This window comes from Tubulanus polymorphus, chromosome 5 (assembly GCF_964204645.1).
Source record: "Tubulanus polymorphus chromosome 5, tnTubPoly1.2, whole genome shotgun sequence".
NCBI lineage: Eukaryota > Metazoa > Nemertea > Palaeonemertea > Tubulaniformes > Tubulanidae > Tubulanus > Tubulanus polymorphus.
Window position 1 is genome coordinate 24,124,141 of NC_134029.1, and position 24,864 is coordinate 24,149,004.

The following is a 24,864-nucleotide window of genomic DNA, read 5'->3' on the forward strand; positions in this document are numbered from 1 at the left end:
TCATCAGTTTATAGTCGTAGTTGGTGGTGGTTATACTGCAGCTTGATATCGTATTCGCGTAACAAAAAGTAGGGATTACATTTTAAACCATCTTTGTTCAATAATACATCGAGGACGTCTTTCTACGTATTTTTATATAACTAAATATTAATCTATAAAAGATCAAACAATATCAAAAATATCATCAGCCGACGACTGTCCCATCGAATCCGGTCGTATTTTCATCGTTTATCTGCATTTAAAGTATCTACATTCAGCGAAAATGTTTATGTTTCGATTCTCGCTTAAATTGTTATATTTCTGTGTTTTCAGTAATGTCGGTAATGGTACCGAAAGTGATGTTCTCGCGGCGAGTCCATTTATGGCATCAATGATTGGAATGTTGGAGCAACGCGGCTACGACAAATATGTGTACCCCAGTCAAGGTACAAGTAAGTGCTTTTCGTCATCCATAAAAAATTGAAAAAAAAACCATTGAAGCTTTTTTGAAAGGCATTTTAAACGAAAATATGATTTTCGTAAGAAATTCTGAAGAGGATACCGAAATGATTGGCAATTACGCCGAGGAATTTATGACATCGTAAACCATAAACTAAATTAGCATATAACACGTTTAGAAAGAAAACCTAATTTAGGAGCATGAATTCGCTACACATAACAGTAGAATCTCGTTAAAACGAACTTCAGGGAAACAGAAAATATGTTCGTAATAGTCGATAATTCGTCAATATCCAGTATGAAATGATTGAAATTGTCCTATTTGAGAAGAAATTCTAGGTTTGAAATAACGGATAAATCGCTCGAGGTTGTTATAATGAGGTTCCACTGTATGAAACCGATAAGCGCCATTTTCAAGCCATTTCAGTTGTAAATTGAAAGGAAATTTGTCGGAGAGAGAACGGAATTTCTTCACGAATGAGGAATTTCTCTCGCTAAAGTAGTCGATCGTCGCTTTTGATCGAATGTATCTTCCGTGGTGACCTCGAATCTGGAGATAACAAAACAAATATACCTATCCAATGAAGCGTTCTCGGTCAATACGCAGAGGAAAACAATGTCGTCTTATCATCGCTCCTTGATGGCATTTACCTGTTCTTAGGTTCCGTTGCCGCCCATATTTTGACAGTATTTCATCTTTCTCCACGAAACCCGGCATCAAACGACGACCGGCGAATGTCGCGGCGCGCTTGTCCGTAAATCGTTACGGGAACAGAGATGATCGTTTTCGTCGTAGAAAACCAGGTCAATCGTCTGCTAGAAGTAACCGCCGCCGCTCACGCGTGAAAATAAATGCGGAATCAAACGCAGTTATTTTCTACGTGCAGTCGCTAACAAGCGGGGAATTCAATCAGCCCGGGTTAATTATATTCGTAAATATGCAACATATGACAGGTATTTTTTACCGTCATGTGACGTGTATTTACATTTTAGACTATGATCATGTTCGCAAATCCGACGCGCAATCTGCAGGTTATATTGACACTTTCTTTTAGACAAATCGAAGGAGAACATTCTTTGATGCATTAAAAAACAACGCAGTTGCGTCAAGAAAGAAACGCGATCATAATAGATCCCGCGATCTCGCGATAGTCTTTGGTCTGAATCGAAATAGTTTCGATGGACATTAAAATATATATAATTTAATTACAAAAAAACCAGACGGTCATTTCAAGTAAAAAAGCAAGGGATATTTGCTGACTGGTGCATTCTGATTGTATTGAATATGTTATAAAACGAATATTTCCGCATCAGACATTATGCAGTATTTTGTGTTGCAGATAACGTGACCATCGTTCATACAGGGATATATATCAACAGTATCAGTTCTATAAACGAATTAGCAATGGTAAGTGCTGTGTGTAGCAAACTGTTTTCAAATGTTGATGAATATTCATTATATCGGTTTTCGTGCTTTGCTAATTTCTTTTCTTGGAATTTCCATATTTAAAGGAGATGGATTTAGATATATTTTTGAGACATAGATGGCACGACCCGCGGTTGAAAGGTTTGGCCGATCATGAAATAGAAGCTCACAGTTTGCTTAGAGAGCGTCTCTGGCAGCCGGATCTATTCTTTCTGAATTCGAAGAACGCCTATTTTCACGATGTCACAAAAATAAATCGCGCCGTATCGATTTTTCCGGATGGAAAGGTTAGAAGCAGCATTAGGTAGGTTGTGAGAAGACGCAGGATCGGTTTGATCCAAGGTAATTCTGCGCGACTTCAGAATTGGTAAAAAGGGCCAAACGTGTTGTGAGTGACGTTGAATACCATTGATTTGACATCTTTCATAAAGCTTCTTCGGGCGAACATCAACAGCAGTTAATAAGTCTATTGTGCTATATCTACTCAAAGGCATAGCAATTTGATTTCAGTCCACGTTGTTTCGTGTGGCATTTCCCGATTGCAGTCGCCAAATAACCATTTTCGAGAAAACATGCTCTTTATGGGATTGGCTTGTATTGGAATTTTCGCCACTGCGTCTGTAGAAGGCGTGATCGGCTGTAAATATCGCAGATGCAATGAATTCATATCGTGTGCTGGTTTTCCGCTTAATTTGATTTTACTCGAGTATTAACGATGAACCATCAGTCGTGTGCGCGTCGAGATACATTTACGACAATTGGATTATTAACACAAGTGTATCTCTATCTCTATCTCTATCTCGCGTGGAAATCCGCGACGAAAAATTGCGCGCTGAATTTTCCGATACCGTAAAAATCGGGTAACAGCAAATTTTATCGGGTGGCGGTGTTTGGAAGATTGAGCGCGCAATGGAGGCGAGCAAATTAAAACACTAATTAAATAACCCGCCCGCGGTTTGATCAGTTCCACCGTTCATAGCAATTATAGGTAATTTTCATACCGTTGAATATATCACCAATATCGCGCGTTCCGTGGGTGCATTATAGATTTTTATCGAAGTGTCGGGTAATGGATACTTGACGGTTCACACAAACCTGGTTCGCACCGGTATTCGCTCCAATATTCCTGATACTTTATTGTGTAAGATATTTGATTACGGCGTATCTGCCGGATATTCAAAAAACGGGAAAATCTCATAATATCGAATTCGCGATACAATTTCACTCCGACATTCGCGAACGAGTTGAGTTCTATAGTAACTTATACCAGTCGTCAAATAGTTCATTTAAACAGAAGTAAGAAAGTGTTTGACGGAACAATTCACAAATGCGTTCAACACAATTTAATATCCGCTTTAACAAATAAAAACCAGACTTGCGCGATGAATTTAAAAATGTTGAAGAAGTCATTTCGTCTTTCTCGAGTTGTATTGAAAATGTTTCATACCTACTCGTCTGAATTCCAAGTGAAATCGATAAATAGAGGCTGAACACGGAAATCTGAACGCCGGGAACGAACGGTTTCCGCGTCGTCACTGCGGGGATGTACGATATTGATGATGGAAAAAATGTACACTTCATCTTGGTTGAATCGGTGCAAAAAGTAACCATTTGATAATAAAAGTAACTCATACTGACGACGACAGAATATCATGCATATTTCATGATGGTAAAAAACATCCGTGCGTCTGTCGGCCGATAGATCCTGAAACAAACCACTTCTCAATTTTCGTACAAAAGCAATGTTTCCCGCAGCGGTTCTGTCTCCCTTCAGTCATCAACGTATCATCTTCGAGTTGCAAAATCGGTCATGTATTCAATTCGTACTAACGGTTTTTGTATCGTGAGGACCATTTTTCACTAAAGATTCGTTGTCAATGTTTTTTTAAATTGTCAATTCAGTCGCGGTAAAAAGAAAACATTTTTCTCGAAATTTCCGTCGTCGCTGATGAAATCTGCTGCGAGAATGTCGCTTATTTAATCATCGTTGGACGGGTGAAAAGTTCAGTAAGATCGTATGTCATCTTCGTGACATCAAAATACACTGACGCTGATTTCATTAGCGATGTTTGTGTAGCTACTTGGTTGTATCCGGGGGCAGGTGATGACGAACACTTTTCGACAAGATTTGTATTTGATTAACGATGCTCTCAAGCGGAAAGATGATATATTTCAACTTGTTGCAAAAAACTAATCAGTTGACATCAGACACAATTGATTCACCTTAATTTCGACTCGTTAATTTTAGGGTAACAGTAAAGTTACATTGTCCAATGTTCCTACGTGATTTTCCAATGGATGAACAGACATGTCCACTTACAATGGAAAGCTGTAAGTAACTAGAGTAAAAAGTTGATACGTAGGTGGATTAATTTCTTTTCGTTAAATCTGTTCGTTCGGAAGTTTCAAAAAAGACGATTGCTTTCGTGTTGGATTACAGATAGCATGCCAGCGAATAAACTACAATACAAATGGCACGCGAAGACCGTCGAGATACGAAAAATGCAGCTGCCCAGATTTAATTTGTACCATCCTCCGACTCCACATACGTGTTCTAAATCTTATCGCACGGGTAAGTGTGCACGCAGCGCGTCAGGTATTCCAGAAATATCTACCGAACAACCTCTTTTTACCGAAGCGAATGGTCGTCGAATAAATTCGTTTTACATTCCGGCTCTGGCCCGGTTTTCGAAGAATGCATTATGAAATAGAGGGGTTGATTGGAAACACAAATGGAATTTCGGCACATTTTTTCTATTCATTGTTTTTGTTTCAGGTAATTTTTCTTGCCTGCAAATGGATATATCGCTCAATCGTCAACTCGGTTATTACCTCATTCAAGTTTACGTACCAAGTTTCCTGGTGGTAACTGTCAGCTGGGTTTCGTTCTGGTTGAGTCCCGAGGCGACACCGGCTCGTACCTCGGTCGGCGTGGTCACCGTACTAACCGTCACCACACAGAATGCCAACATCGGTTCGTCCATTCCAAAAGTGTCTTACGTGAAGGCCATCGACATCTGGTATTCAACTTGTTTGTTTTTTGTATTTGCCGCACTGCTGGAGTTTGCCATGGCGAATACCGTGTGGAGAAAGGAATTACAACAGCTGAGGAGACAGGTAAAAATACTGGTCAATATTTACAATATACTCGACCCTTGTCATCGTGGGGGTATTTTTTCTTTAGCTGTAACCGGATTATTCCTCAAACGGATGTGACGTGTTGTTTGATTAACGCTACTGCGCACGGTGTTAATGGCGAGATGGTAAACTAACCGTTAGTTTACATCCCCGAAAGGACAGTCGTTCGTTTTTTAAATCGCATTTTATTACACCGCTACTAAAAGACTGAGTTTCCCAGGCGAATACGTCGATTCGTCGGTAGTGATGTAGATATTTTTGTCAATCAGGGAAATGTCTCAAACCAACAGCGTCGATTTATCCATTAGTGATTAATTGCGTCCATTATTTCGTCGCGTATCTAACAAAAATAATTGTTGTTTTTCTCAAGTATTGGTTAATTCCAAATCTCCAGGGGACCTGACAGGCAGAGATCCAGACTATAATCCATGTATTCCACCGGTGTTAGTACAGGCGAGATCGAAAAAGTGTCTGTTTCCCGAAAGTTCCTTCTTGAATATCTGTCGCATAAATAAACAATTCTACAAAAAGTTGTCTGTCTTTGACAACTTATAGATGAGAGTCTACGACATTTCATCAGGTGGAATCTAAATGATGACACGCGGGTATCTGTTGGTCAGTGGCCGTAAAAAAGTGCCCTGCGGGACAAAATATAAAGCGCATTTATTCTAATTCCAGAATACAATGTAAAATGGATCCCTTGGATTCGCCGCTGATTGAGTCTAAAAAATTTCAAATAATGAAAGTTGAATTAACTTACAAAAAAAACTTTGTTAGGCATATGTGACAAGGTGTATCTGGCCAAATGGACTAGTTCTATGTTGGTCTATTGGTTAATGTCTATTTCAAACTGACTTAAGAGGACATCAGGCGGACTAGCTCAGTCATTTGGGTGATACATCCCTGATAAAGCAATGCTTTAGTTCAACTGCCAGCCCGATTCTTGTCATCGCTTTTATCGCGTGTGTACCACCAAACCCGACTGAGCTAGGCCACCTGATGTCCTTTCAAGTCAAGTTGAAGTAGACATTATTCCGGCCCTTGTCCCCTAATTTACTGAGATTCGTTATCGATGATAATCACCACGCGTCGTTTTTGATTTGTTTTTCAGGAGAGACTATTGACTATGCAGAAACAACAACAAGAGAACAATCGTGACAATGATGGTGCTAATATCGACTTCAACAAATTCGTGCCTTTACCATACCGGGTACAAGCCGATACCGAACAGGCGATAGACAAGAAGAAAAAACTTGTGACTGCTCGCAAAATCGACATCGGGTCGAGAATAGTTTTCCCTGTTTGTTTTCTCATTTTCAATCTAGTCTACTGGCCGTATTATCTGCGTCCGGAACATTTTCACGAACCAGATACAAATCTAGAACTGTGATCGTCGTCGTCGTAGTTGTCGTGGTTTCTATTTAAAGTCTCCTCACCTGCCGCGCGTGTCAAATCAAACGGATATGTTTGCCTGTGATGAATGCGCCTACATGAATAAATTACACGTGTTGCTTCTTTTCCAAACACTTTTGAGTCGTTGTCTTCAAAGCGTTCGCTATCCCAAACATAGGGAACAGTGGCTTCATCACCGGCTTTGTTTATCACGAAACGGTCAGGCTCTTCGGGACGGTAACAAAAGCAACTTTCTCACAAGGATTTCAGTACGGTACTTAAAAAAAAATATTCAGACGGATTGAACCATTCGAGCTGGCTTATTCGCGGCTTATTCAGTACACTACCGATATACCGGGCACAGCAAGTATCGGAAGTGCTTCTCGATCCGCGCTGAAAACTCGGTCCAGATATCGTACTGAGTTCACCTCACCGTTAATCGTCTGTGGGTACTGAAATGACCCGTAATTGAAGCTACTTATTCGTTAAATACAAGTAAGGATTAATGTGTTATTGAGAATGTATTTTTTATTTTTGCACTGAACTACAGTAGCGTGAACTACATGTACTACAGTTGTCGATGTATATATCTATGATAAGAGCTCATCTGTAAAATCCATAGAATAACTGAACCTGGAGATCGAATCTGTATTTTTATGATGATGTTTGTATCTATTGCGGACGAATTGAACAAGTTCCACAGTTGTGTAGATAAGAGTGAGAAAATTACGTATATTCATTTTCGATGGCGTACGGTTACGCGTACAACTGGTGAGTTAAACGTGAACCGAAAACTGTGCAACTGGATTCAGATATTGTTATGAAGAAAAAGGTTCTTCGTCGAAGGAAAATTGTATGTTGTATTTTTGAGAATGAAATCGGATTAGAAACCCATTTTGTGTGTTAATTGAGTGTGTGATTGAATCGTTGAATGTCTGTTGGAAATAAAATGAATGTAAGGTGAATGCGTGGCCGTGACCTTCATGTCAGCTTCAGAGTATCAACAAATAAAACAAATAAACAGAGTTGACGATTTTTTGAATGTATATAATAAACAATGTTTGAAAACTACTGAAACGAATAAATACATTTTCATTCTAAAACTCCTCGTTGAATTAATTTAATCATTGTGCGCGTATATGTTTGTATATATCTGTATACGGTATATATATATATTTGTGTTTTGATTGTGTTGATCAATTGGTTGTGAATCTTGATGATGAAGTACGGAGAGGCCTGAGTGAGTCAGTATGAGATCGTGTTGCGCGTGTCCAAAAATATATTTGGGCGAGAGACTGAAATAGCAAGTCTAACGATGGTCAGTTGTTTTGGATTACATTTCCAAAAGCCCAAGAAATCTAAAATTCAAGATCCTTCATGGTTTGGTTTAAGTCCGAACGATGGTCAGTTGTTTTGGATTATACCTATTTCCAAAAGCCTCCAAGAAATCTAAATTCAAGGTCCTTCATGGTTTGGTTTTGATTAAAAGGTAACGGAGAATGTCTATAATGTTCCATTTCGCTAGTGAATTGACGACCCAAAGGACGGATACGTCTTAAGATTATAAATTGAAAGCTTATAAATTGAAATTCAATTCGTTATCGTTGAATTTCGTTGTAAAATTCATTTGTTTATCACTTCAGTTATTTCATTGTCTAAATAAATTTTATCATGATTTTCCAAAAAAGTCTTGTTGTCAAATGGCGTTTATTGGGTGAAGGATTGTACAGTAACACCTGAGTTATTCCGAATTATCTATAACCAATATGAATAAAATCCAGATTCCACGGCATGTTCACATATACTTATTTATTTACAGCCTTACTCTGAGGCCAGTAACAAAACAGGTTCATTACACACAAGACCTCAAACTTTCTGGCTACCCTTATACAGACAGAAATACTACATCATTAAGCACACATTCAAAACCAACCCTTATCAGCTTCAAGTACAAAAACATTGTGAGACAAGTGTTTTAGTTGTTTAGCACAATTGCTGATGGCGGTTACACTTGAAGTGAAATGAGCACTTGTTCTTCTTTAATGTCTTCTATTCACTACGATCTGCAATCAATAAATTTAGCGTTTGATATACACGTAATTTGAATGAGGTTTTTTGCATAAATACAAACAATATAGCAACGAGTTCTGACCTTGTGTCAACTGGAAGCCTTTCCGCTATCAGCAGCCTTTTCTTTCAACGGTTGATCTTCAAGAATTTGCCAAGAAGAATCTTTCCCTCGGTCCTATAGAATTGAACAAGCATTCGATAAGCGTTTGGGACTAAAAACATTTAACCAAATTTTTTATAGATGATTTCTCCTAATAGATTTCAGAAAAATTATCATTTTTATCTAGTTGACCTCCTGTATAGGTAGGCCTGCTTGTTTTTTTTTTGCTTGATGTCGTATGGATTGACTAACCCTATCAGATTGCCTACACACTGTAAGCAACTATCAGGACTCAAACCTTCTTTAGAATGAAATAAAATCACATCATACTCGTGCCTAATCTCTTACCTTTATCTGTACACCACACACGACTAAATCTTCTCTGAATTTATCACAAGATTCTAACATATCGTCACTTATTTGATGATGATTATTATTTTCTATCTGACTCGTTGAATCACTATTCTCATTATTCTGGTCGTGTTCACTATTTGTCTGTGATGATTTTTTCATCGGTTTTGAAACTGATTTTCTATGTTTTAAAGCCTGTTGACGAATTGCCGATCGGAATTTAACGACGTTGTCCAGGACGCTGGTTAACTGCTGATCTTTCATATTGTCCGTTATAGCCTGGAATATATTTGAAACATTTCATGAGAATGAAGAAAAATTCATAAATCAGGCAAACATTAGTGGTATAGTCTTAGTTATATCCAAAGAACTCAGATACGGTCGTGAACTGGTGTCCGTCATACTGGTCTTCAGATCAGCTTTAGACTAATGGGTTCCATAACTGAGCGTAAAATTTGACCCCAGAATCATTATATTGAAATTTAACTAATTCTAACCCTCAGACTTAGTATTAATTCACAACTGTGGAACTCCGTTGTAAATTAAGTGGTATCTAATCATAAGATTTCTCTAGTTGTTACATCAGCTATAGAACTAGGAAATTCTGGAAATGCAGTCGATAAGATGAGCTGAATTAGACTACAGCAGTACTGGAGATGATACCTACCTGTCTGGTTGTTAACTGAATACCTAACGTATCGGTAAAACGGTGTATAAATGCTACAAGAGCTGCTATCACAGTCGGGCTACGAACATGATCGGTATTCTGAAATATAACATAAAACATTCCTCATCAACTCGGTTCTCAAACACTGGATTCTAAGATCTAAACTCTAGAAATAGGTCCCGATTTCTGAAATACAGTGAAACTTCTCTGAAATCGTCATAGTTGATATGATCATTACATCGATGACTTAAGCAAGTTTGACAGTATATAACATTGCGAGGTAAAGTACCGTTGTATGACGTCCGAGTTCGATATTTCCTTTACGTAACAAAGTTTTAATTGCTTCCATCGCTCGAGGAGTATCAAAATCATCGGCCAGTGCACTTCTTACTACTCTCTGCGTCTCTGCAAGGCTTCAAAAATAAAACGACAACATATTCACGGAAAACGATGAATAATCTTGAGTTTAAAACTTGATGTTTTTCTTTTGATTGTGACTTTTTGTTTCTACAACCAAAAAAATATTCACTACGACTATCAGTGAAGAGAACAGTAAACTGAGATTATTGATAGTTGATAATACCTTTCCCATAATAGTGAATCATTGATAGGTTCTACGTTACTGTTTCCTCGTATATACGAATCAGCGCACTCCAAGAAAGCCGTCAATTGTCGGTTAATACTGACTGATTTCTGCATGATTTCATCGCTGTAATCAATCCCTGAAATATTGAGAAAATTACACAATTTAAATTTTCACAATCAGAAAACTATGCAGTCGAAATCTGATTACTGAAATTTTCTTCTCTATTAAGTCCTAATTTGTATTTCTAATTCAATTTACTTAGTGTAAGTCATTATTTGGACAAGCTATCAACATAATACTTGTCACAACTACACCGACTGCAATAAGTTTCACTGAAATATCTAATTATGAAATATCGTACTTTTCCGATAATGAGACAAAAGACAAAATATTCTGAACTGATTTGGTGTATATTTGCTGAGTAGATCCGGAACAGTGACATAGTTCTTCAATGATTTGGACATCTTATCAGCGTCATACTTCAAATGTAAATGACCTGCAAAAACAGAATAACACATAACTCAAAAATAGTTTAAAATCAGTGAATGATTCTATCATAATGTTTACTTTCCATCAACCGATAAGTGATTGAGGATATTTGAATTGGAGAAAAACCCACAGTTAAAATTAAAATGTGAAAATGGCTTTTAGCATTTGAGTCAAACTACTCTTATAGTCTTTTTTTGTAATACTGAGCTTTATGACAATAGTTTATATAAATTATGGAAGTTATTTTTACCACAATGAATCCAGTAATTCACCCACTGATTACAACAGTAATAAGACTGAGATTGAGCGAGTTCATTTTCATGATGTGGAAATCTGAGGTCGTCGCCTCCCGAGTGGATATCAACATTACGACCATAAACTGAACTGAAATCAAAACACGTTCAAACATCGTTTAATTGACGAGGCACGAGGAACAGGAGTGGATACAGGGTTAGGCAATCACTCCTTGGTAAACTCTCTAAATAAACCGTTGATTACACACTTTCTCATAATGATAGAATAAAATCCAGGAATGAGAAAGAAAAACACATCCAGAATGTTTCCTTTATTAGCTACTATTTCATGAAATACACGTATTAGCAGCTCAAGGAAATATTTTGCACTCCTTTTTCTTTCTTATTGCAGGATTGTATATTTAGATTATGACTGACATTACCTCGCTATTGTTGAGCATTCAATATGCCAACCGGGTCTACCCCGACCCCACGGAGCTTGCCACCACGGTTCTCCCGGTTTCGCGCTTTTCCACAAAGCGAAATCTCGAGGACTTCTTTTTTCAGTTGTCGCTGCAAGAAAATAAATCCGAGGAAATACGTAGAATGGTATGTAGAATGGGCAATTTGAATGTCAATCTGAAAAATCGTGACGTCTTAGATTTTCCAGGGCCAAATATCCACAATTCCATACCTGGTAGCTACTAAATGAGGTAAAGGCAAAATTTATGAAAAAAAAACAAGAACAAAGTGTCCAGACTACATTTCTAAAATTTCATAAGTTCTTCAATCATAGCTTCCAGACAGAAAACTTTCATTATTTTCACAAGTCTTGAAAATATAATGACTAATTCTCCAGGATTTTCAGGACTAGTAAGTCCTATAGATTACCTGCTTCACGTATTTCAGTATCCATGCTATGAGTCCACAGTTTACCATACTGTCCATACTTATTCACATCAAATAGAACATTACCTGAATGAAATAAATGTCTCATCAACAGTGAAGATTCGGAATGATTCTCATTTTCATTACAGGGTAAATTATACATCATTTCACGGAATACACAAAACCCCCAAACAAGAAATGGACGATTTCTTTTATTTTATGAAATCACAAAAGTGTCTCCATCCTTCTAAAGTGCAAGTAAGGTTGCAAGGTCTTCTGTATTTGTACCTGAATCAGTAACGTATCCGAATCCATTGTTGATGATTTGTTGAATGTATTGAATAATATGAGGAATAAATTCAGTAACTCTGAGTGTCGCGAGTGGAGACTGAACGTTCACAGATGCCATATCTCTCATAAACTCCATCTCATACTTACGAGATACGTTCAAAAAATCAGTTCCCAGCTACAAGAAAATATATTTGAAATTGAAGACACTAGTTTGACAAGTTCTTACTGATCAGAGAATCCAGAATCCTCCCTGATACGTCTCCCTTCATATCCTCAGTGGGAGTTTCTTCATCATCTTGTGTCACTCAACAACAAGACACCAATAAGTCTCTGACTTTTCCCTGATTTTCACGAGAAGAGAGAATTCATGATTTACCCTACAGGGTTAAAATAAATTCCCTGATCTGTAAAGCCTAGCGCACATCGACACAGCGATTGGAGACAACTAGTTGCAAGGCAGTTTTCGGCGCATGAGAGGGACTGGCTGGATACGATCAGTTGCTTGAATGTGTCGATGTGAGCGAGCTTACGATTGGTAAGCGTCGATCTATCTCCAGTTCCAGCCAGTTGCCCATGTTCTACTTTTGAGCAACTGGTTGTACTCAATCGCAGTCATATCCGTCGATGTGCGCGCTCTGGATCTCGACGATCGACACGCGCCATGCAGTTGCTGCAACTGACCGGTCGTAACTAGATTTCGATGTGCGCGGGGTAATCGTTCGGTAGCAACTAGTTGTCTCCAATCGCAGTGTCGATGTGCGCTAGGCTTAAGAACGAACTCTGGTTCGACAGTTTTGAAATAACAATCTGACAGCTGTAGATATTGATACAAACCTCATTAGATTTGTTAATGATTTTATCATCGATATCAGTAATACCCATCGCTAATATAACATCCACGTTAAACATGTTGTTCAGAATTCTGCGAATGAAATCGAATCTGACGTAAGAACTGTAAAAAAAGAAAATAAAATCAGAATTTCCGTGGATCAACAGGTTCCATAGTCAGTAACCTGTCTGTGGTTTAGTTTCACAAACCACATATCTGTTGGTATAAGCCCATCCGATTATAAAAGCTTACCACCAACGATAAGGTAACTAACAAGAGGTTCCTGTGATAGAGTTCAGCAGAATCCATTTCAACAGTTTTGAGTTAGAGTTGCTTCAAAATGAGAAATTTGATATTTCAATGAGTTAACTGAGAACTGTGTAACTGGATCCAGTAAGTCAACAGCCCAGGCCCCGTACGTACCATGCATGTCCGATATGAGCGCTGTCATAAACAGTAGGACCACAAACATACCTGCATTAGAAAAACAATCATTAACAGTTCATGAATCACTAAAAATCAAAATATCTGTGATTTTAATCATTTAAGATATATAATTAATTGACTAAAAAATTGGAAATATTTTTGGTGGGTTTTATATGAAATGCAGTGAGAATAAGGAGATATTTCACAATAAGGAACATATAAGTCGAAAATAGTGAAATTTGAACCCTAAATATGTTTGTCATCTCGGGTTTTATTTGACAGTTCTCGACACGTGCTGCTATTATTTACAAACAAATGCTAGGGGTCAGTCATAAATTGAAAACTTACCAAGTGGCTACCTGACCCTTCGGTAGAATCAGGGGACACTTCGTTTTGGTCAAACTATTATAAACCTTCACTCCCGTATCGAATCCAGTCGGTTTCTGCCAAGTATCAGCCTGTTCGACTGTGGAATCCGTTGAATAACTGTGATTAGGACATGTCTCTTCTCGTCGTCGGTTCGGTTCTGGTACCCATTCGCTGTTTACATGCCGCCGCGTATCGGAGTTGAACCGGTGACAGACTGCAAGTTGAACCCGCCGTGCCGCGCCTGTCTGAGCCTGTAACCTGCTAGAAGCTACCCGATAATATACTCTGAACATCGTAGAATAGCTAAACCAGAATCAATTTTACCAGAAATTATCCTATCATTGCTAAAATCACGTTTGAATCGCGGTTTGTAGTAGAAAACTTATCACTGAAAGTGAAAACAACGACGCCATCTATTCGCCATTTTAGTAATTACAACGGGCTGCAATGGTCGTCAGTATATCCTGTATAAATTAGCTTCAATTAACGGAAAAATTCACAAATTCACTCTCTTATTCATAAAAATATAGTTAAACAAATTGCAATATTTTTCTGTAGAGTCCGGCATACCGTCGACTGTCAGACTTTGACCGTCAGGTGCTGCTGCTATATACAACACAAGCGGTGAAAATGTGAACTAACTCGATTATTCTGGTTTTCCTACTGTGGCATGCGGGTGCTCCAACCACACTATGAACCGATATTTAAAGTGCTAACGCGTCAAACACCTAACACAACGGATTCAATCTCTCAGCTCATTCAAATTAACGATAATCAGTGGCATCAGGTAAAGTTCATTAAACAATGTTAACCGATCTATCATCAATCGAATCAGGTGATACCAGTTAAATTGCCATGATTAAATTGCTGTGTGGCAGTCTCTCTTTCACAATCCAAAAAAGAAAGTCAAAATCTCATTTCTCATCAGCTTTTTCTTTGTGTGTAGGAATTAGTCTTAAACGGATGTTTATTTTTCCTGACCCCCACACCGTCCAGATGATATAAACAGCGTAATTTATAGGCTCTTTGTGGGGATCAGAGCCACAGGCAGCAGGGGGATAAAAAGTCCCAACAAAAGTACAGCATAGTAAAAACATGTAGAAAAAATTCAATGAGTGGAATGACAGTTTCCTGAGGAGCCTCGACTTAGAGTGTGATGTTTATATTTCAGTAGCAGCAGGAGTAGCACAGGGCAAGATGAGTGAATATTATATCGGTAAATCAGTGTCGATCGACTGCGGAGATGTTTTAGGCACGTATCAAGGCTTCGTATCTCAGGTCGATAAAGAACAACAAACGTTATCAATTATAAAAGCGTATCGGAATGGAATCTCGTGTCAGGTTCCGTCAATTACTATCAGGTAAATTATTAATCATTTCATAAACCTTAGTTTGAATCTGGATCCAGCTACAAATGATTAAAGAATTAACTCCTAGGCCTACATCAGATCAAGATAAACTAAATTACGAAAAAAGTGTAATCATTTGTTGAGTTCAACTTAAAAATGGCTGCTGGGGGGGGGAGGGGGCGTGTTGGACGTAACAAACTGTTTAATCATATATAAAGTTGGTCTGAATTACATTGTTACAGTCCCCTACGACCTGTTGGGGAACACTAGCTTTAGATACTAGACTCATTTCGTTTCAGTGCTGCTGATATTAAAGCTTTGAATATGATAGATACAGGACCAGTCCCGTCAGCTTACTGTAACCCTCCTCCAACACAAACTACCAGTACAACTAAACCTACTACTCCTCGTAAAAAGAAAGATGAGAATGAGAGGAGAGAAGAGTTCGGCAGACGTCGTTCTAATTCTTACTCAGGTACGGAAATTATCATTATCATCCTTCAGTTCACTGTTCAAACTATTCGAAAATACTTCAATCTTATCAACAAGACTGATAAAGAACAGACTGGCCTCACCTGGAAATCAGGAGAAGATCTTAAGTAATTTTGTAAAGAAGAGCTAAAAATCAGTGAAAGAGAAATTTGTTGAGATTGTGAGATCACGCATGAAATCGAACAGTTTCCGTCTATGTCTTATGTACTGGTATTTGACTGTGTTAATTGAGTGGATTCTTAGCAGATCGAGTCAGGGAAAGCAACATAGATTACAGGCAGGGAAAAGTCAAATGAAAGTGGCGTCACCCTGAAGAAGACTTCAAATTTGCAAACAAGACTTCAAAGCCAATCATTCACTCATGATTTTTATTTCTAGCATCTGAACACAATGAAAAAGTACCCACTCGCCGCAGCGCGACTACCCCGAAAAAAATAGATCAGAGACAACATCAGCAGCAGAAACAACGAGGTGAAGTAAAAGATGATTGTTTCAGCGCGCCGGTCGAATCATTCCTAGAAGAGTTTGATTTCGAGAAGAATCTCGCGCTGTTCGATAAACAAGCGATATTTGAAGAGATCGAGAATAACATGAAACCGGACGTCGTTCGAAACACGGATAAACGAGCTCCGACGAAATATCGATGCGACGAAAACGTGCTTCCATCGGGACCGGTGATTTATCAACAGATTAAAATACCGCAACAATTCATCGCTGATAAACAATACGTTACTGGTAAATATTCAATATGCTTAGTAACTTCAGGGTTCTTACGGGAAGCAGGGAATTCTGAATGTTTTAGAAATCAGGGAAAAGTTCAGGGGATTTAAATTTTGGCGGTTTGTTCTTGCTGGTGACGAGTGGCACATGGATCCTCTCGATAAGAAACAGCTTCCTTTGAGGATAATTTAATCGAGGAACTTTTTGTCAGGAACTATCAACAAATTTTCGATTCCCTGATCTGTAAGAACCCTTCGAATTAATGAGGTATTTAGGAAATCTATCAGGCAATTTCTGGGAGCCAGATATTTACTAATGATAGTGTTACTGAATCAACTTGACTCTATCTCTGTCTCTACTCCACAGACCGTGGTTTAGTCGTGCCTAGTATCACATACTCGATGAAAGTAAAAATACAACAAACCGCTGAAAGATTTGGATTCGTTGCTCAGAGGCAGCTGGAAGCATTGGGTCGATCTACTGCTGAAATGGTTTTACAATTAATCGGAGGGAGTCACAGGTATTAACATCGTCAAATACAGTCACATCTCAAGGTCGTCGATCATTATATTGATGACTTAAGCTTAGTAGATTGAATTAGAAATACAAATTGGAGACAACTTCAATAATGTGGCTTATTGAATCACCAAGTTGACCGTATTTGAATTGATTGGTTTGAGGATTGTTTTGTCGTTTGAATTTGCAGATTAAATCCTCAGAATTCTCACCAGCGACCGAGCGTTGTAATTCTGTGCGGCTCTCATATCCAAGGTGCTCAAGCTGTAAATTGTGCTCGTCATTTAATGAATCGTAGCGTGAATACGACTGTATTTATTCCCGAATCATCCCTCGTTCGTTCGTTAGCAGACGAACTGCATTTATACAACGTTTCAGACGGCAAGAAAGTTTCAACTGTCTCCGGTAACTATTCACTCTAACTCTCTCTTCCGCCACGCTCGTCAAAATTACGATAATTTCCGATATTTTTGCCACCAGAATCAGGAAATGTATCTGATTGATTTTCATTTGACAGGGCCGTCGGAGCAGGAGCGGCCACAGCTGAACTAAAAATATTTTTTTTCATGTTCTTTCCTCTCGTGATGAATATCATGATTTTCATAGCCAGATTCATTCAGAATCAATCTCAGAGCTCGGGAACATCAAAAAAAAAATTTGGGGGAGGACCCCTAGACCCTTTTGAAATACAGCTACGTGGCAATCACATACTTTATCAGATCATCAATATAAACAATAGCCGCCCCACTGAAATTTTCCTTCCGACGGCCCTGTTTGAAGACACTCTGTAAAATTGAATACCGGTACCCGGTAATCTTTTTTGGATGTGAACTAATTTTAACTCAACTGACAAATGTAGAACAGGACCCTTGTTTCCATGGTTCTGATTTCATTTTGATTTAAGAGTTAAAATTAGTTCACTCTCAATTGTTTTGACTGCAGTCACATTGAACGGATGTCTTTAGAATTAGATCCAGTAATATGATTAATCAATGATTTCAATTACGCTTACCGGTATTTCATTAATTGATTTGTAGAATTACCGACTACACCGGTTGATATAATAGTGAACGCTATCGACAGTCAGGATCAGCCGCACAATCAAACACAAAACTGGTATAAAGCGATGGTCAACTGGTCAAACGAGAGTAAAGCTCCGGTTCTAGCGTTGGATCCACCGGCGACCGGTACGACCATCGATACAAAGTGGTCGATCACGTCTATTTTACCGTTGAGTTTCACCGATAGCTGCGGTCAGGTTTACCTCTGCGACGTTGGATATCCGAATAAAATATTCAATGAGGTCGGAATTAAATATATGGCGCCGTTCGGTTCGAAATTCTACATTCCGCTTCATTTGAAGAAATAATACGCGCGAAACTCGTTGCTGCTGAAGTCGACATAGTTTGGAGCCAATCATTAAAACTTAGTAAATTGAATTAGAATTCAAGTTCCAGAGCTGCCAACTCGATCATTTTCAGTATTTTGTTACTATTTTGTCACGAGAAAAATACTGATTTATTTGATGTGTACTGAAATGTGAAAGATGTTGTTACTGCGTGTCTTTTACCCCCTTGATTACTACTCAATTTGAACTGTTTCTTTCATATTTTAATGATATTTTCCCCTGAAGAATGTACAACTTGTTACTGACAGCACTTTCCAGAGTTTGGCAGCTCTGTTCCGCTATAGACAGAACTTCAGTAATGTGACGAATTGCGTAAGTATTTTCTCAACCCACGTTTCATCGACCTCAGAATTCAAATGACTACGTAAGACCAGGAGCCAGTCGCTCAATAATTGGTAAGAGTTAATTGGTGGATAGATACCACGGGTACAATGCACTTTCAATTGTCACTATGTCATCTTATCCGCAGGTTAACTCTTACCAACTTTCCAGCAACTGGTCCCTGTACGTATGTGTAGATAACTCTGGTGTGAAACTCGGTCCAGTGTCGATGATAACTGGTCCTGATCGTCTCTCTGTGACAGCCTGTATTTCTGAACATTATAAATCGGTGCCTCGCGTACAATGTTTAATTTATTCAATTTTATCGTGTTGATGATATTTAATTTTTTAAACGCATTTTTCAATCAAAATGGTTTTTGTTTTTATAACGGCGCAACGATCTGATGTATACATTTTAGACAGTAATAACGTAGTCTCTGCTGAGAATGATGATTGATGATGATGATGAAACATCAGGTTTTCATTGACGCTGCGTTTATTTATATAATCTATGTTTGATATGTGTTCAGTGGTTATAGTATAAATGTAGCTGTGATAATGAGATTTGTGCAAGCATCAAATAAACATTACATTTTAACGGACATTTTCTCAGTTTTAGTTGTTAATTTATTCGTTTCTTTTATACGGTATTTTTAGAACTGGCCTCCGAGGATTCCAGCCACGTAAATTCTTGTAGCTGATGGGAAGAAATGAAACCCCTCGGACCCCACCAAAAATCTCTGTTCCCTCACCCAACTAGTCTCATTGGACCCCAATCAATGAAAAATACCTCCTTGAACACTAGTTGATGAGCAACACCTCTCCTCTGATGCGTGCCCGGTAACTTGACTGAATCGCTGGTCTTTTGAAAAACACTTCAGTTTTAATAAATGGTATTTATTTTCCAAATATACATTTCATTGATCAATAATATTGAATATATGTATATTTATATATATATTAACGGCACACACTGAAGAATGAGAAGAAGTTATTGATAATAATCCTTATATTGAACCACAATCAATGACCATAAACACAAATATTCAAGAGAAATGAAAATTTCATTTGAAAATAGCACTATTTAACAATATACGTATTGGAATATGTCATTATTGCTGCTTTGATTCCTGCGTTTTAAGCAACGGTAACATTTTCAAATCTAATCAGTTGCTTTCACTAACTCTCGGGTTCAGTGGAATGAAGCATACAAATATCTACGTAATCCGAGCTAATTCATTCTAGCGTTTTTGGTCAGCAATGATTTTCTACCATGTAAAGTATTGAAACTCAAAATCAACTAAAATACAAAACGTTTCATTCTAATTCGTTAATAAAGATTGTAGTTATGAATTGTTAAGACTGATTTACAGATTGTTTACAGAATGATGAATATTTTACACTGAGATCATCGAACACACATGGACTTTACTTAGCACAATCAATACAACCAAAAACCGAGCTCCTCATCAACGTATTCGAGTGTAGATGATGATTAGAATGATTCGCTCGAGGTGGCAGTAAGAGACAGGTCAAACAGGGAGGGGGCTACAGGTCAAAATATCACATCAATCGCTTCAAGCACAACAAAATACATCGTACAGCGGAACCACTTTTACAATAACCTCACATATAACGTTTTATCAGTTATCACAAACCTAGAATATCATCCCAAATAGGACGAGTTAAAACCCATACTGGATAAGTCCAAAAGTGGTCTTAAGACTGGCCTGTTAGATTAGCTATAGAACTAAGTTGGTCTTAGACCGGTTTTAAGTCTAAGCCATGACTATGGAACCAACTACTGAAGTTCATAGTAACAAGATTTAGCTGTAGAATTCTAATCAAACTCATTGTTTATAACGTAACTTTGATAATTTGCCGAACGATGAATCGTGATGTGAATGATATATCAATGAATATCGAAAATACGATTGAAATTGTTGAGAGTTAATACAAACAGGAAATTAGACAACAACAGACCGACAGGGAGTCGGTAGAAATCACAAACATGATTCCTATAGATGATAAACTGCGCAACCACACCCATCAATCATCACTCGCTCATCTGACAACAATCTGCTTACAGATATACTAGAGATATAGATATTCAAATAATAACAGTATTGTTTATAATACAAGATTGAATAATTCATTGACACTATAGATATTTATATGGGCCCTATATATATATATATATATACATGTACTATATATGAATAGGGTAATTACACAATAATATCATTACATATATAGACACAACACTTAATAAATAGTGTTTGGACAGTTAACAGAGAGAGGGAGAGAGAGAGCACCACCCCTGAGAACAAAAACACCATTTTATTGAATATTATTTGCAAATGTGATTTCAGTTATTTTCATGATTATCACAAAATTCAGTTCCACAGTACTGGATCGAGTTCCACAGTTCCCTAACTCACAACTGTGGAACTGGGTACAGTTCTCTCACAGTTCCCTTACTTAAAACTTGACTCTGAGGTTAAATGAACTAATTTCAACTCATTTTTCATTTTTCGAATATTTGACTACAGTGTCAAATTCTAACAATGAACTGTAGAACTAGCCAGACTTTGTTACTAATTAGGTAATAAACCAATAAGACACTGAACTTATTCCATTATCTCTCATACTGGTAGTTGCAGCATTCCAACTCTATGCTTCTATAGGCGTATATATAACATAGTGACCTAAATAACTACATCAAAATGCAACAGAAGAAAACTTTGATAAAATTTCAAATATATTAATTTTCATATCGACGACAATCATTATTAAATGACCTCATTATTAACGCACATCAGAGCAACGATTATCATAACTCTACAACAATCTCCAATTACTCTTTAACTTTTTATCAAACGAATTGAAAATGCAGTCATAACAGGGGCGGATCCTCGAGAGCTGAATTCCAACCATAGCACCAACAGAAAAGGTCACCAAGAATAATAATATATAGTCTATTTATCCTGCATTCCTCTGAACTGACACTAAGTCTTATAGCAGCGCTTTCTGGAGGTTATAGCGTATGTAATTTGATAAATTGCGAGGCCTTGTACAAAAATGCACCCGATATCTTGACTGTACGATGTAGATCCGTCCCTGATTAAACTATTAATCAATGAATGTTAAAAACTGCTGGAGAAAAAGAGGACACAATTCTTCCTGGTCCTACATTGTTATATATCTATACTATATATCGGTTTATGAAATGAACTTAAGATGGCAGCAGTTGTCAATTAACGGCCAGCTCGACACTGATGAACTGTTTAAGTCGCTCCAAATATTGTCCGAATAATTCGACGTCGTTGTGCCCGGCGCCCTCGACCCACAGAGGCTCGACAGTCCGCGGGCAGCGTTCGTATATCGCTAACCCGTGCGAAAAATCAATAACTTCATCCTCGGTTCCGTGTATGACCAATACGGGTGACGATATCTTCGGTACTTTATCGATGCTGCAATAGAAATTGAAAAACACAACAATCAGTCGTAGCCATAGAGATTGATAATCAATAGACACCAGGTATCTGACACACTACTAACAGTTACAAAAATATTATCGCCCTCAATTCAGCTGCTTGTGTTCATATTTACTTAAAACATTCTGCATGTTTTACATCTTGTATTTAATGATGATGCTGTTCACATAATAGTTTAGCCATGGAGTGATCTGGTATTTTAATACACACATTCATGTCTTCCTGGAATCCTGGGGCTGCAGTTGCTCAAAAGTTGGTTAGTATTAACCAGTGGATAGTTGATATAGTGACAATTAAAAGTTCATAGTTTCTTCATGGTATTTATCCACTGGTTATCTTTAACCAACTTATGAGCAACTGCACTTTTTTGCAAGCTTGATTGATCACCAGTATAACAACTGTTAATTTACCAGCCGACTGATTACGCGTCGTGAGGAATGGCTACATTGTCACTCAGACCTATTACCAGATCTTTTGTGTAATGGTACATAGTGATGTGTCAAAAACAAATATGGCTGATTTAGGAATTTTACAAATTGCAATAGTCTGGACACCAAAATACCATGAAAACATCACTAATTTCAGTAATGTGAACATCCCTAATTTCAGTGTCCACAGAGATCAGAGAATCAGTTCGGCTAAATTATCATTTACACATCTTTTTTGAGGTTTATACTTAAAGTATCATGGATCAGTATCAAAGGGAGTGGAGCCAGCTTTCATTTATTAGTGTCAAATCATTTAATAAACGTCATCCATTAAGAAATCAATCAACACAATAGAGAGAGTGGGAGAGGGAGTGGGAGAGGGAGAGTGTGGGAGAGAGGAGAGAGAGGTGATATCACGCCACAGCTGTGAGTTTCAGTGTAACCACATACTACAGTCAGCTGGAACACTATCAATCAATATGAACTCAATTCAGAAACAATTCCATCAATATTTCATACATTTTTCCATAACTGACCAATGACATTTACAGTATTACCGTAACAGTGACAGTTACAGTGAGTGACAGTAATACTGAAACAGTGGCAGTTTAAGACTGATAACTGGTTGATTACTGGAGTTGAGGACTCAAACACATCAGACTATTATCGATAAGTGTCTTACACTCAAATAGAACAACCTGTAACAGTAACAACTGTCACCCACCCTTGCCTCACTCCCTACTCTCAAGAGGCCATTATACACACTCAACCTTCTTCCCCACAAGACACTGATGCCTAAGTAAAAGTACCATTTATTATGAAATCAATATCGATGCGAGTGAGAACCCAACGAGTCAGATACCAATAGGCCTTTATCAGACTTCCATCCGTCCTTGATATTATTACAAGCCTCGTTGAAAAACATCATGCGCTACTTATGATGATCCCTACACGGCTCCTTATCTGGCTATTGTTCCCTTGGAACCGGCTCCACAGTTGTCAGTTAAGATTTGACTCATTGAAAATGAACTTAAACTCATAGTTTATTAACTCACAACAATGGAAGTGGATCCTGAGTTCAGAGCTAACTCTATAACTCACAACTGTAAAACTGGATCCTGAGTTCAGAGTTAACTCTAACTCACAACAGTGATACAGGATCCTGAGTTCCGAGTTAACTCTTAACTCATAACAGTGGAAATAGATCCTGAGTTCAGAGTTAACTCTAAAACTCACAACTTTGGAACTAGATCCTGGTATTTATACTTCTCCTTCCCTCAATGTTAAGATGCTTACCTGGGAAACGCGTCAAAGAACCAGGTGCGTTTAGTGTCAGGGAACGCGACCCTCATTCCAGACATAAGAGGTGAGTGTAAAACTACAGCTCCGACCTCGTATCGGGACGCGAGGTCTATAGTCGGTACCGTACCGATACTCTGACCATACAGTATTATATTCTCCGGGCTGATACCGTATCGAGTACGCAGAGCCTGCCACGCCGCGTCGATATCCGTGTAGAGATTCTTCTCGGACGGTCGACCAGAACTGATCCCGTAACCTGAGTAATCGAAACTAAATATATTACAATTAATCCTCGAGCCGAGTCCGACGTAGAAACTGCTCATCTGCCCGAGATCGACGGCGTTACCGTGACTGAACAGTATTGTATACTTCGCGTGCGGTGAACAGCGTACGAACATACACGCGATACGATTACCACGAGCGGTACGCGTCATGAAAACCTCGATCAGATCGAGCTCTTTCTGCGTGTACTGCCATTCTGCTCGGTCGGTCAGGTGCAGACTGTAACGCGACCCTGTCTCATCTGATATGAATGAATATGTCGGTTCGGGTGGAAGGAATGCTAGTTTCGCCGCGATTCGCGATGGACACGGGGGACAGCAAAATAGACAGCATAGTTCACTGAATGATAAGCCGTTCATTTCGGCTCCGGCTTTGTGATCCCGTTCAGGAGGATCCCGTTTACTGGAGAATGTGTTATACTTGCTGTTAGCAATGGTGACTGTTTAATATCGGATCCGCAACTCTGAAAATTCGCTAAATTCGCTTCGGAAAATTATTTAGAAAATGACGAATCTTTCGATTAATGAGTTTCTGTGGACTTTGTAGGAACTGTGCTCGGGTGGTCCCAGCCGCTGAGTGGTCATCGGCTCGGGCGTCGAGAAAGATGCAAACTAATCATTTAGATGACACGAAATGACGACATTAAATACTCGTGTCAAATTTATTTGCAGTCAGTTTTAGATATATTTCCATAAAGAAAAGAATTTTTCATCCGCAGATCTAGAAAGAAAATGTCTTTTTCTAAACTAAGTTTAGATTAGTATTCAAGTCTACTGGTCAAAATGTGTGAATGTAGTTTGTGAGAACCACGGATTCCTGAAAAAGTTTACTTTTGGTATTAGTTGCGGTTTGATAA

The 24,864-nt window shown here is 38.3% G+C and overlaps 4 protein-coding genes across 5 annotated transcripts; 2 read left to right on the forward strand and 2 right to left on the reverse strand.

Moving 5' to 3' along the window:
• The first annotated feature begins 361 nt into the window (after positions 1 to 361).
• LOC141905897 (glycine receptor subunit alpha-4-like) lies at positions 362 to 8,032 on the forward strand. Its single transcript, XM_074794979.1, has 7 exons — positions 362 to 431; positions 1,779 to 1,846; positions 1,951 to 2,168; positions 4,113 to 4,195; positions 4,305 to 4,436; positions 4,641 to 4,981; positions 6,114 to 8,032. Exons 1-7 carry the CDS (start codon positions 362 to 364, stop codon positions 6,390 to 6,392), a joined length of 1,191 nt encoding a protein of 396 aa, XP_074651080.1. The 3' UTR covers positions 6,393 to 8,032.
• A 157-nt stretch (positions 8,033 to 8,189) lies between these two features.
• On the reverse strand, positions 8,190 to 14,101 carry LOC141905385 (cysteine--tRNA ligase, mitochondrial-like). The gene is made up of 14 exons (XM_074794230.1): positions 13,673 to 14,101; positions 13,322 to 13,372; positions 12,904 to 13,021; positions 12,067 to 12,244; positions 11,782 to 11,865; positions 11,334 to 11,463; positions 10,908 to 11,041; positions 10,530 to 10,664; positions 10,166 to 10,304; positions 9,872 to 9,995; positions 9,583 to 9,681; positions 8,913 to 9,194; positions 8,547 to 8,639; positions 8,190 to 8,457 (listed from the first exon to the last, which is right to left on the reverse strand). Exons 1-13 carry the CDS (start codon positions 13,984 to 13,986, stop codon positions 8,553 to 8,555), a joined length of 1,875 nt encoding a protein of 624 aa, XP_074650331.1. The 5' UTR covers positions 13,987 to 14,101; the 3' UTR covers positions 8,190 to 8,457; positions 8,547 to 8,552.
• Positions 14,102 to 14,302: 201 nt separating this feature from the next.
• Positions 14,303 to 19,092, forward strand: LOC141905315 (enhancer of mRNA-decapping protein 3-like). Of its 2 annotated transcripts, none has more exons than XM_074794153.1 (7): positions 14,303 to 14,480; positions 14,865 to 15,054; positions 15,342 to 15,517; positions 15,913 to 16,269; positions 16,621 to 16,774; positions 16,961 to 17,175; positions 17,808 to 19,092. In XM_074794153.1, the coding sequence occupies exons 2-7, from the start codon at positions 14,891 to 14,893 to the stop codon at positions 18,137 to 18,139; spliced, it is 1,398 nt and encodes a 465-aa protein (XP_074650254.1). In that variant the 5' UTR covers positions 14,303 to 14,480; positions 14,865 to 14,890; the 3' UTR covers positions 18,140 to 19,092. The 2 variants fall into 2 exon arrangements, with proteins under 2 accessions (XP_074650254.1, XP_074650255.1); XM_074794154.1 differs by having other exon boundaries at positions 14,868 to 15,054.
• A 308-nt stretch (positions 19,093 to 19,400) lies between these two features.
• On the reverse strand, positions 19,401 to 24,529 carry LOC141906159 (alpha/beta hydrolase domain-containing protein 17B-like). Its single transcript, XM_074795379.1, has 2 exons — positions 23,721 to 24,529; positions 19,401 to 21,972 (listed from the first exon to the last, which is right to left on the reverse strand). Exons 1-2 carry the CDS (start codon positions 24,365 to 24,367, stop codon positions 21,753 to 21,755), a joined length of 867 nt encoding a protein of 288 aa, XP_074651480.1. The 5' UTR covers positions 24,368 to 24,529; the 3' UTR covers positions 19,401 to 21,752.
• Positions 24,530 to 24,864: the final 335 nt, after the last annotated feature.

What these genes read in the sequence shown, in the direction of transcription:
- LOC141905897 (XM_074794979.1), top strand. Translation starts at nt 362, where the DNA reads ATGGCATCAATGATTGGAATGTTGGAGCAACGCGGCTACGACAAATAT. An exon ending in CTATAAACGAATTAGCAATG is followed by an intron (nt 1,847 to 1,950) that starts GTAAGTGCTGTG and finishes CCATATTTAAAG; the next exon opens with GAGATGGATTTAGATATATT. An exon ending in TACAACAGCTGAGGAGACAG is followed by an intron (nt 4,982 to 6,113) that starts GTAAAAATACTG and finishes TTTGTTTTTCAG; the next exon opens with GAGAGACTATTGACTATGCA.
- LOC141905385 (XM_074794230.1), bottom strand. Translation starts at nt 13,986, where the DNA reads ATGTTCAGAGTATATTATCGGGTAGCTTCTAGCAGGTTACAGGCTCAG. An exon ending in TCATTAACAAATCTAATGAG is followed by an intron (nt 12,245 to 12,903) that starts GTTTGTATCAAT and finishes ATTTTCTTGTAG; the next exon opens with CTGGGAACTGATTTTTTGAA. An exon ending in GAATTACTGGATTCATTGTG is followed by an intron (nt 10,665 to 10,907) that starts GTAAAAATAACT and finishes CTGTTTTTGCAG; the next exon opens with GTCATTTACATTTGAAGTAT.
- LOC141905315 (XM_074794153.1), top strand. Translation starts at nt 14,891, where the DNA reads ATGAGTGAATATTATATCGGTAAATCAGTGTCGATCGACTGCGGAGAT. An exon ending in TCGTTCTAATTCTTACTCAG is followed by an intron (nt 15,518 to 15,912) that starts GTACGGAAATTA and finishes TTTTATTTCTAG; the next exon opens with CATCTGAACACAATGAAAAA. An exon ending in TGATAAACAATACGTTACTG is followed by an intron (nt 16,270 to 16,620) that starts GTAAATATTCAA and finishes TCTACTCCACAG; the next exon opens with ACCGTGGTTTAGTCGTGCCT.
- LOC141906159 (XM_074795379.1), bottom strand. Translation starts at nt 24,367, where the DNA reads ATGAACGGCTTATCATTCAGTGAACTATGCTGTCTATTTTGCTGTCCC. An exon ending in TTCTTTGACGCGTTTCCCAG is followed by an intron (nt 21,973 to 23,720) that starts GTAAGCATCTTA and finishes TTTCTATTGCAG; the next exon opens with CATCGATAAAGTACCGAAGA.